The sequence below is a fragment of the Rhynchophorus ferrugineus genome, unplaced genomic scaffold (assembly GCF_030347505.1).
Source record: "Rhynchophorus ferrugineus isolate W39M unplaced genomic scaffold, kcgeb_rfMv2 rfM11, whole genome shotgun sequence".
NCBI lineage: Eukaryota > Metazoa > Arthropoda > Insecta > Coleoptera > Curculionidae > Rhynchophorus > Rhynchophorus ferrugineus.
This window is the reverse complement of record NW_027472590.1, coordinates 17,071,268-17,083,779: the sequence shown is the minus strand read 5'-3', so window position 1 is coordinate 17,083,779 and position 12,512 is coordinate 17,071,268. Positions and strand designations below refer to the sequence as shown.

Genomic DNA, 12,512 nt, shown 5'->3' with positions numbered 1-12,512 from the left:
TGTCGTTTATATTTTATGTATAACAACGACGGCGCGTAATCTTATCAAAATCTGGCAGCATTGTACCGCAAAATGCAGGCAGGTAATTTTCAGTCGGAAGACAAATCCTTAAATTTTAAATTTTAAACAATGTTATAACGAAAAGTGAGTAATTAAAACATTATTAGAAACAATTATTTAATATTAAGCAGTGTTATATAAGATACTGTATTACTTTTGGCAATACCTATATTGTTGGAATTATTAAAGTGTTATGGCAAGTTTGGATAAAAATCTATTATGAACAGTATGATCACGTAAAGTTACATTTTACATATTTTGCAGAGAAAACAAAATAATGTGTTCAGTTTATTGGAAGGTATATACAGCAGTAAAAGGAAAACTCGACATATGTGTAAATATCATCCCCTCATGGATTAACAGCATTTGAGAATAATAAGGATCGTCTGTTTTCTTTGCTTACAATGTACTTAAATTTTTGAAGTGAGCGTTTAATATGATTTGATGTCTGCTGATGAAACAGAAAAAAAGAAATATTGTTCTTGCTTAAAGGCTTTTACTAATTGGTATGATTCTGTAGTATATATATTTTTGTAATTACCTCTAGAATTCTAAAGATTGTTAATAATTTTCCATAAATTTTAGTGTTATTAACTTCTGAGTAATTTCCAGTTTCCTTAGTGACTGAATTTTTTAACCAAGCACTAACCGAATATTGCAGATAATAAATACGTTAATTTGTGCATCAAAAGTTTTAAAACGACTATTGCATAGAATATTAACAGTTATAAAATAGTTTCGTAGGATTATAATTCCTCATGTATTGTAAACACATAGGACAAATACAAGAAAAAGTGAATTATTAACAATACATTTTTAAACATTTTAAAACATTGTTAAATATTAAGGTGCTTAAGAATTAATGCATTAAGATACGGGATTATATGACATTTTATTCTTTGAACGTTGTATCAATTATTTTAGTTATATATTTTATAGACCTAAGTTTTGAAAAATCAGTAGTTTACAGTTCCAAATTGTAAAATATAAATTATATAATTGCTTTCGTTTTTGTTGTACTATAAATACCAAAGTCTATTACCAATTTCAAATTTATTTTATTTATATATTCATTGCTTTAAAATACAAGCATGTATTCATTTATATTCCATATTTATGTTTATAACATAAAAGTAAAGAAAGATAATGTATAATTAGATTTGATTCTCTAAAGGTTGTACAGTTCCGAAAATAATTTTACTTATGACACTTTGTTACAATATTCAGTGACGTAGTAATTTACACTTATTAATACTTTGATAATTATTGAAAGTTGTAAAATAATGGAAATTAGATTAAATTAAATGCAATTTAAAAAATGTTAGCGAGTGTTAATTCTTGAGGGAGTATCAAATACGTTTATGATCTTATAATGAAAATATCGTGAAAACAAGCTTTAGTAAAATATCGTTTTTTTACTATTTTACTACGAGAGAAACATGATTAATTTAATACATTGTGATCGCATTTCGGCCACGGGGCTTACAATCACTAGTAAATTGGAATTTTAGAATTTAAGTAAATTCAAAATTAATTTTAGGAGAAACTACTCGACTAAACCTCGTATATTGAAAACCGAGGGGAATGACGACCAGTCTCCTAAAACGGTACGACTAATGTTACCGATAAATTCACTTTTAGATAATCGTATTTTCACCTGCTTCAATAAATCCAATTAAGTAAAAAAAGTGGTACCACCTGATCGCTCAACAATACAGAAAGCATTTTTCTGCATAGTTCCTCCACCTGTCGTACTCCGTGACCCAAACAGGTAAAACATTATAACAAAAGCGAGAAAGAGAAGGTAATGGCTCGTGTACGATGCAGCCGCAAGAACAAATGGACAACACCTGTACAGTACCTTGCCGACTACGTTAGCGTGTAGGTCTGTCGTGGACGTACTACGCGAATTTACATCGCGATAGGTCGTGAATTGATCGATACTGCGCTTTTGTTTCACTGGCCGGAATTTTTCGAATTTTTTTTCTCGGTCGTATCACCGTTTTTATTCGGTTAGTACTCGTTTTTCGATTCCACAGAAGCATGTGAAGTACTGGTCGGTTTAATTTGAAAACATCACATTCGAACATATATAAAAATCGACGGAATGATGAAGTTTGGATTTTTGATTGTGTGAATTTTATTTCGATTCGTGAGGGTTCTATAAGTACTGGTGCAAAATGTGTAGCAAAGAACAAATCGCCGACTTGATGGATAAGATTCACTCGGTATGTACAAAGCCTTAATAATATTTAGTGTTTAAATTTGCTATCTATTTGTAATTGACCAATATATATTCCTATATTTTCATTATATATTCATATATATCATATATAACATATATTAATTTCATTTTAAAGTTATTTAAACATATTATAAAATGCTTATTGTATGAAGGAAATAGCCTTTGAATAATATATATATATATATATATATATATATATATATATATATATATATATATACATATATATATATATATATATTATAGGCCTTTTGACTGTTCTTTTCCAATCTAAACTCTTTACTTGTTTTTTCTTTTCGGATTCTTAATCTGTGTTTTACGAAGTTATTTATATTTAGAGAAATATTTTTTCATATCACTTCAAAATATAATTTTAAATAAGAAATATTATTGGCAGTTAAAAATTATAGAATTGTGTGCTATAATTGTCAATGAATTATTGCTATTTTACGTTCATTCTTTCATCTATTTTTTTGTTGTTTTTTTAGTTATTCGATACTGATTTCTAATATATTTGTTTATTTTTTAAATAACCAAACATTTAGAAAAATATTTTTGCATATAGTATAAAATATATTTATAAATTATAAAAAATTATTAGTTAAGATAAAGCAACACATCAAAGTAAGGAAAAAAATTGTGGATTTTATGATATAATTATTTTACTGTTATAAAGTTCTACTGTTGGAAAAGGCATGAAAATTAGCATATAATAAGTCATACAAAATACAAGTCATACTAACAAGAAAATAAAAACACAAAAATGAAAGAAAAATATTACCATTATTTAATTACTTTTAACTACAAATTACCATAATAATGGAAAAGTATCTTGAATATAATTAATCATTATAAATTTCTAGGAAAATATAAAAATATTTTTAATATATATGTGTTTAATAAAAATAATTCTATATTTTTTATATTTCCTAGAGCATACTGACCAACAAGTAACTAATAGCAGGTATCCGAAATTACCCAGCCTGGTCACTCGCATCAATGACATGATTATTTGACATTTTTTATATTTTCATCAAAAAAAACTTAGTAAATCTTATGACGTAATTATCTTTTGGTTGTAACTATAACTACTAACGAAAATTAATACTAGTATATAATAGAAAAACTATAAAAACGTGTGTATCATATATAAGTGAAAAATATATTTAAATATTATTGAATAATTTCTGCGCGGACCGGACGGAAACCATGAATCGAATCCTGCTGGGACATTGTCCCAAACTTTTTTTTGTGATTGTTTATAATTGTGAATACCCTTAAGGATTATGATTATCTTATGATTACCCTACTAACGTGGGTTCCGAACCACGGTCCTCGGCCTTAAGCTTACCGACTGGCCAGTGACCAACTTAACATCATCTTAGAGCATCCTAGAACATATCCGGCCTTACCCAGCCTGATAATTATTCCTTATCGGAGGTTCCACTGTTGCCTATAAAGACATTTACAGTTAAAATCACAAAAATAAAGTATGTCCATGCTCCAGCAGGATTCGAACTCGCGACTATCGCAATAGTAGGACGATCATCCTGTCGCCTTGACCACTGCGCCAACTAAGCTGGCATATCTTTTATATAAACTATAACTACTAATTAGTACGAAAACTAAAAAAGTAGAAATAACTAAGATGTGATAATATGAAAGTGAAAGATACATTTAACTATTATTTAATTACTTTTGAATATAAATTGCCATGATAAAATTATAGAAAATAATCATAAAAATTCGTGAATTTAATGAATAAATATTAAAATTTAAATATAATATATATATTTATAAATTTTAATCAAGTCGTAAAACCCTCGATCTATTTCATATGAATAAACAAGCTAGTGTTACGGTTTTTAAGTGAAAAGTAAAAAGTGTAAAATATTTGATTTCAATTTCTAGAAAAATGTGCTAAAATGAATCAGTACCGTTTAATGATTAATTTAAACGTTTAGCACATTTTTTAATTCTTTAAAACCATTTTGGACCATTGAATATTTAAGTAGAATTCAAATAAGCTTTCTATAGTAGCAAATAAAAATACGAGTAGCACTTGGGGAATTTAATTGATTTTATTAATGAATAAAAAATATGCAGGTTATTTTTTATTAAAAGTTATTGTACATTAAAACCTTTCCATTCATTAGTTAGTTAAAATCATGATCAAGAAACGATTACTAGTAACTTACAAAAATACTTATAAAAATTACTTTTTCACATTTATATATGAACTTATATCAACAACCAGGGCCAAATCAGTCGCGCTTTATAACATATATACGTGATTAGTTTTCGTATGAGTAATTCTGTTTATAAACGTATACCAATCGAAAGCGATTCAAGAAGAAAATGACATTCGTTTCTAGATCGTTTGAGTTGAATGAAAAAAAGTAGACCACAACGTGAACTGGCACATTTAGTTTTATTTGAATATCTTAGATCCGCAAAAATAAATGACAATTGTTTGAGCATGAAAACGTTTGCTCTCAAAATGTTTTATTTTGTTTTTTAAAACTTTAGTATAATAAAATAAGTGAATACAAAACTCTTATTTCTACTCTAGTGGAAATAGATATCTGCTGGTTGGAATTATTTCCTTGATGCACTACTTATATATTATATATATTTAAAGACAATTACAGTATGAAGACATTATCTAAAATTAGGATGTATTTTCTTGTGTTCTTGAGACATTTTTGGATCAATTTTGAAATATCATTTACGCCTAGTGTAGGCGTTCTTAGTTGAACTGTACCCACTCACTAAGCATTTTTGCCAAGCCTAATTAACATTAGTTCCTGAATTTTTCAATTTTTTTGACCCATTTTAAAACAGTCTTTTCCTGAATATCTATTTTTTCTTTTTAAACTATTTTAAACTTAAACTGTCTGCCTGTGGAAAAACTAATGAGCTGATGATTTAATATTAAATATATTTTTTATACATTGTGTGCAATAAATATATATAAAGTATTTTTTACTTATTAAATATCGGAAAAAGTTCGTGGTGGTTTGCCACAAATTTGAAGATTGAAGATGCCTATTGAGGTAAAGGCCTTTTTAAAGTCAATAATTCATCAGAATGCACATCATTAAATGATTCATCTAGCAAGCAAGTAATGATTAATACAAGAGCTGTTTAAGTTTTATAATTCTTTTGATGTTATAAATAACAGCTAACGAATATATTTTCTTTCCCAATGTACATATTTTTTCATTATTGCTACATATATTAGTAACCATCAAACACTATCCAGTACGAAAATGAAGTTACTACTAATAAATATTTGTTACTTTTTACCATAACCAACTGTTATTATCAAAACATGAGCCATACAAGCAAATCTCCTAAGATGATTAGTTGAAGATTAGAATTTAATACCCATGAAGACCTATTAGTTATCTGAGAAAACCTCAAACCACCGTATGTACGTATGGAATAACTAACTCTTACTAGGTATCATTGTCGTAACTCTGATTTTTACGGTTTTTCCATTACTATATTGTGTATAAAATTATATAATGTAATAAAATAAAAACAAATAATATATAATTTGATATTTTAATACATTCACACACACATTCACTTTAGATTTTTTAGGCTATACGTTTTAAGTCACCGTTTATTTGTTTTATTATTTATACTATTTTATTCCAGTAAGCCTTTTTCATAATATTTAAAGTCAGAATAATCGTAGTATGACATTGAAATAAATCGTATTAGATAATAGCATTCTGTCATTTTCCTCGTTTCTCTAAATACTTTGAAATATTTATAGAATAAATAATGAATGGGTGAGTTTTTGTATTTTTCTGAATAAGATTCAAGAATTTTAGGCAAATTATAATAAATTGTCGATTATGTTAAAATGTTCAAAAATAAATAAAATGTAGCTATGTAATATATGGTATGTCAATATTTTAAACCCCTTTATTGAGGCTAATTACGTATGCATTAATTACTCTAACATAAATATTTGATTTGTGTAATTCATTAAGTAATTTAATTATTTCAGAAAAACAAAAAAAGACTAAAAAGCATTTTTTAACTTATATATGTTAATATACAAGATATACTTTTTCATTTCATTTTATCACTATATTTGCTTATTCATATAAATCATATAGGAATTTTATACCACGTATTTATGTATAACTATTTTAAAACTAACCTTCGATATTATTTTCAAAAAGGTATATATATATATATATATATATATATATATATATATATATATATATATATATATATATATATATATATATATATATATATATATACGTTATATTGGATAGGTGTATCATACGTGTTTAATATGATACCATTCCTAAGTTATTATGTTCTACTACTAAGTGTTATTATTGAAAATAATTGAGAGCAAAATCCACTCACGTCAAGTGTTAATTTCACTAGTACATTACACATTGCTGTTCTCACTATCTGTTCAGCAAGACTATGAATATTCTGCTTCAGTGTCGATTTGGATGCTTTAGATTTTTTGTACTCGACTTTATCGTAATAAAATCACTTTTCATTACCAGTCAAAATGCGCCCCAGAAAACTTTTTTTGCATGGCAAGTAATATAACCGCAATGTTGAAATGCCTGGAAATATTTTGCTTGTGGGTCCAATAAGTCTTGTAATTCATTTCTTTTTGTCCCCCATGTCATTCTTTGTTATTAACATAAAAAGCAGCACTTTTGCATCGTTCAAACCAAAAACTGACAATTTGGATATGAAATGCTTCGGTGGTAGATTTCTTTAAATTCAATAAAAAAGTTAGGTAATATAATCAACATCCAATAACCTGATATTACTAAATATAAAATTGTTATTTTATGTAGAAATATGCTAAAGTCATCGAATATAACAGTTGTTTTTAAATGCATAAAATAAATTGATCTTTTAGATAACGTTTTCATTTTATCTATAGAATTATCCATACATTTGGATATCAATATATGTTAATACTCTTTGTCTTCGGTACGTATGACACATCACAGTAATATTATGCACATTCGCATTAACAAAATAAAACAATGGATCTATGTAAAAAATACAACAATAAAATCAATTAGTTCATTAAAATTTTACTGCAGTTTTGAATAGTGAAGGTCGAATTTTGCGCTGCAGTTATATAATATATTCAGGATCATTATTATTCCGGACTGTTTCAGCTTTATTTTTAAACATCATTTAATATTGAAATAAACAACCTCCAATACGCTTGACCACTTAATTAATTTTAGTGAAAAAAAACTTGATTTATTATTGTTTTTTTTTGGCATATTTTAGCTCATCCTATAAGCTTCATGTTTATTATTATATAACTGCCAAATTTTGTGTATATTAAATTAATACTCAATAGATTTAACTAATAAAAAAATGACACAAAAAATTGAGACTTCTTAAGTAATCTTAAGTTTTTTTAACCAAAGCTTTTAATTGATCCAGCGACACGATGAGTGATCATATTTTTTTCAGGAAACATCATCCTACCAAAAGGTATATAATCTTATCCAGCCTGATTATTGGCGTATCTAGGACAGTTGTTTCTTGTTGATGGATAGGTACATTCATATATAATCACAAACATGAACTATATCCCTGTCCTAGCGTCATTGAGACTCGTGACTATTGCAGCAGTACTTGGGACGTCCTTTCACCTTGATTATTTATGATCAACGATATCCATTAGTGAAAAACCGAAGTATCAGTGTAACCAACTGTTAAATAACCTAACCTAACTCGATGGTTTTTCGCATTTTTCTACAGAAAATAACACTTATCAATTTAGTATTATTGAGTTATTTGAAATTGTAATTTCGATATCATTAATTTTGTTAATTAATTTTGACGAAATCTGCTGCGGAAACTCATTAAACACTTTTAGAAACTTATAATAATGAAGGTCTTTTATATTATATTTGTTGCTTTGGCTTTCAATGATTCAAAAGTAGTAATTGTGATATCAATAACCAAGAACAACCTAAATGACTAAATATGTTTGAGGACAATTAATCTATAAAGAGAAGCAATGCATTTAAAACAGGTAATTAAAAGCGCCACTTCTTCCATCATAATCATATTAAATCACTTACATCTTTATGTGATACTTTAGGTGCAAAAATTGGGAAAGATTGGCTGGAAACTCTTATATTCACCTTACAGACTTGCTCTCTTGTACTACTATTTACTCTAGTCTCCCCCAAACTTTCTTTAATGACACACCACTGGTTTCAGTTTTTCAAGACATTGATAAGTTGATAGTTCCTTGAGATTGTGAAGTTTATAGTTATTTTGACATCACCCAAAAAGACTGTAGAGTACATAAAATTGAAAACAATACATATTTATAAATCAAAAAAAAAAAACTACTGATCATAATTAAGTCGTATTGCAACCGAATACATAAACGAAGATCATATTTGCGTAGAAATTATATAATACAATCAGGATCCTTGTTATGCAGAACTGTTTCACCTTTATTTTTAGACGTAACTTATTGTTTGATGTATTTTTGCCATATTACTAACCAAATATATTCCGAATAAGTCTAAAAAAACAATTGTCGGTCGAATCGAAGACGTCGATGGAAAACAAATCAAATGTTTCGAATGCCAAACTGATAGCGCATTCGTTAAAGACACAATTGATACTCAATAAACAAGTAATGCGTTTATTTTTCACCTGTCCGACTCCCGTGCGGTTTCTAAACAATAGGTATATCAGTATAGAAATATCTTATCTTTGGAAACGTCATCGCGATCGCAGAATAATCTCCAGATTCGGGAGTCAGTCGACGACAGTTTAAATTTCGACCAGCATAATTCGGTTACAAAAACGAGATGAAGATTTTTAAGCGTACGCGACTTTTTTGTTAATGAAAAGGATCTCCGTTCGCTTGTTGGGACACTAATAGCACGAAAATGTTTTAAAACCGGTGTGTTGTTAACAGGTCCAGTGATTTATACTCGTTTGTTCCTGAAGTGTTTTAATTGTGTTTCTAGTTAAGTTTTAAATTAGTTTGATTATGCGTTACTGCGACTGGGTAAGTTGAAATGGATCATTTTATCCCTAGTCTAGTACATGTTTCGTGTATATTTACTCCATTATGTTTGGTGTAAGAATATATTCATATGTTGTTCTTCTGTTCAACAAGAGAAGGTGGTCAGGTCCAACTTCTTACATAATATTCGGAAAGCTGATTCAAAAAATTAGCCGTTCTTAATGATATAAGTGACTTACGACTCTGACATCAATTAGTGATATTATTATATTTCTTTAAATAAAAGTTTTATTTTAGTTTAGTTAAATAAACTGTTTCCTAATATACGTATTATACTTATCGATCTTATATGATAAATTTAACAATGACTTATCGTGAATTCATATGAACCTTCTTTGACATATCCAAGTCGAGTAGCTAGAACCAAATGACAGAGACTCCGGGGTTTAACTGGGATTGCGGTATCCAGTTTAACTACCGGAATCTTTGGACAGGTACGGTTTTAATGAGTTGATTTGCGTATTGTAAAGTGCCAAGGGGGACATACAGCTATACAAATATACAGCTGAACATGTTTGTGAAGTTTTTCACGAACGGGATATCTGACTCGAGATGGGTATTCGCAAACCAAGGGGCATTGAGTAACGCGTGGACATTTTTGGATTGGAACACTTGGAGTAGTGCAAGTTGTCTCTTAGAGAAGTACCTATACCACACCTGTGCTCCACAAAGGCAGACTGGATGGACAAAACATCTTATACAGAGTCGCTTTCTGGGAGATTGGAAGTTTGCTTTTTCTGCAGACGAGTGGGTATAGAATGCTATACACGCCATTGCCTTTGCAAATAGCTTGTTTAATCTGAGCTGACCATTGGAACCTGTGGTCGAATGGTTCTTTGAGTAATTTTATATATAAAGTAATTTTACTTTGTTATATTGAATAAAACAACGGAAATTAAGAGAAAATTTCAAAAAAAAATTAAGGATGGCTAATATGAAAGTTCTAATGGATGTAAATTATTTGGGGTTAGGGAAGCACTGCGGGGGGTGTGGTTAGGGTTGTCAGTTATTCGATATAAAAACAAAGCCTTCCTGTGAAAAAAACCTTTCCATGTAGAATAAAGACAGCCCATCCAAAATAACAGTAAACTCACATCATGATAATTTAGGACTTCACAACGTTATTATGTTGTCACATAAACTTTGACTTTTAGTTTATTTTAGCTTATAACAAAATTCTAATATAAATAATATAATACATAAACAATCGAAGGACTTGAACTGCTGTTAATTATACAACCGCAATAATTTGTAGTGCAGGGTTGTTCTAATATATTTACGTTAAGAACAGAAACATTAATTAAGATCATTAACCTAATAAATACTTCATTCAGGCTAGAATATGTAGCCCAACTTTGGAAAGTGGCTGATGTAATTATGTGATTATTTGCTAAACGAGGAAACTGAAGCAATCCTATTCCAGATAACGAATATGATTTCAAGAAATAACATTCCACGATTAATCATGTTCTCAGAATCACCGATGTCGGAAAAATCACTCAGAAAATTAAATTTGTTGTCCAATGTTTAGATCTTTCTCAAGTATTCGATAAACTTGGGCATGAGGGTTTACAGCGTCAGTTAAAATGCCCTGACTAATATTCAAAAATATTAGGGTTTGAAATAACTGATCGATACATCAGAGTCAAGCAAGAAGATACCTATACTAATTTGAGGAAAATACAAGCAGGTATGCGACAGGGAAGTGTATTGGGACTAGTCATCTATCTGCTGTACATTCGGGACTTGTCTACATTCACCGAAAATATTATTGCTACATTAGCAGACGTTACTGCAATCCTAGCGATAATTCTAGCTATTATTCTTAGCTAGAAAATTTACAAAAGCCTATTTCGGAAATGCAATGATAGACAGAACTCAAGATAAAGTACAAAAAACGTATTGTTTATTCGGTGGATATTCAGACTTGCAAGTATAACAAGTCAATTGAAAAGTCCCCGGCCTACCATAGTAAAACACATTTTTTTAGCAAAATTAGTTTTTTTTATTCAACATAATTCCATTCAAAACGATACACTGATTATAGCCACCGTCCAACTTTTCGATACCATTATTGTAGTATGATTTGTCCTTAGCTTCAAAATAGGCCCCAGTTTCGGCGATTGGAAGCCCAATTCATGATTTTTTGACACCGTACATAGTCTTGGTGAAGCAGCACTTTCTTTTTCTTCAAATGCGGCCGTTTGTCGGCGATTTCGCACTTAAAACGGTCCAATAACTCTATGTAATAGTCGCTGTTGATGGTCCTTCCTTTTTCAAGGTAATCAATAAAAATTATTCCATGCGTTTCCCACGCTCTTGAGCGGGTTCATCGTGTGCAGTGTACTAGGATGACCGTCGATTAGACTTCGGAGTGTAATGATTCACCATTATCAGATATGGACGCAAAAATATGGGTATATTGTGCCTGATCATCTTCAAACATTGCTCCGAATTATCAACTCGTCGTTCTTTTTGGTCAAAACTGAGCTCGCGCAGCACTCACTTTGCACAGAGCTTTCTCATACCCAAATATTCGTGAATGATATGATGTACACATTCAGTTGATATCTTTAGAGTGTCTGCTTTTACATTCGATTTCAGTTTACGCTATTTTTAATGTTTTCGTCGGTAACAACCTCTTTTAGGTATCCACTGCGTTCATCGTCTTCGGTGCTCATTTCATCACATCTAAACTTAGCATACCTATCCTTAATGGTTCATTTTCCTAGGGCAGCGTCCGGAAACTCGGCATTAAGGCAAGTGTTTGCTTCAACTGAATTTTTTCCGCTCAAAAAGCAATATTTTATCAGCACGCGAAATTCCTTTTTATCAATTTTTGTCACAATAACAAAAGTTACTTCACTCAAAATGCTATAATTCACAAACCAATGATCCGACAACTGTTAAATTTATACACGAATCTTTTGACGGTTAAAGCTAACTAAAAAAACATATGGATTTAATTCTAGTAGCGTCATCTGTGTGTCAAGTCGGGGACTTTTCAATCGATCTGTTATAATAAGCTTTTACTTTACCAACCCTGTTCGAAACCACCTATGAAGTAAAGTTCTAGGCATGTTTTTTATATAGTGATACCTCCTGGAGGCCTAATATACATAACTAACC

General features: G+C 29.6%; 1 protein-coding gene across 2 annotated transcripts in view; it reads left to right on the top strand.

Annotated features, from left to right (window-relative positions):
- Positions 1–1,975: 1,975 nt before the first annotated feature.
- DAAM (disheveled-associated activator of morphogenesis-like protein) overlaps positions 1,976–12,512 on the top strand; it is a 112,596-nt gene continuing 102,059 nt past the window's right edge. For both annotated transcript variants that reach the window (XM_076417133.1, XM_076417132.1), the window contains exon 1: positions 1,976–2,288. In XM_076417133.1, coding sequence (XP_076273248.1) covers positions 2,241–2,288 — 48 coding nt within the window. In that variant the 5' untranslated portion in view covers positions 1,976–2,240. The remainder of the gene's footprint in view (positions 2,289–12,512) is intronic.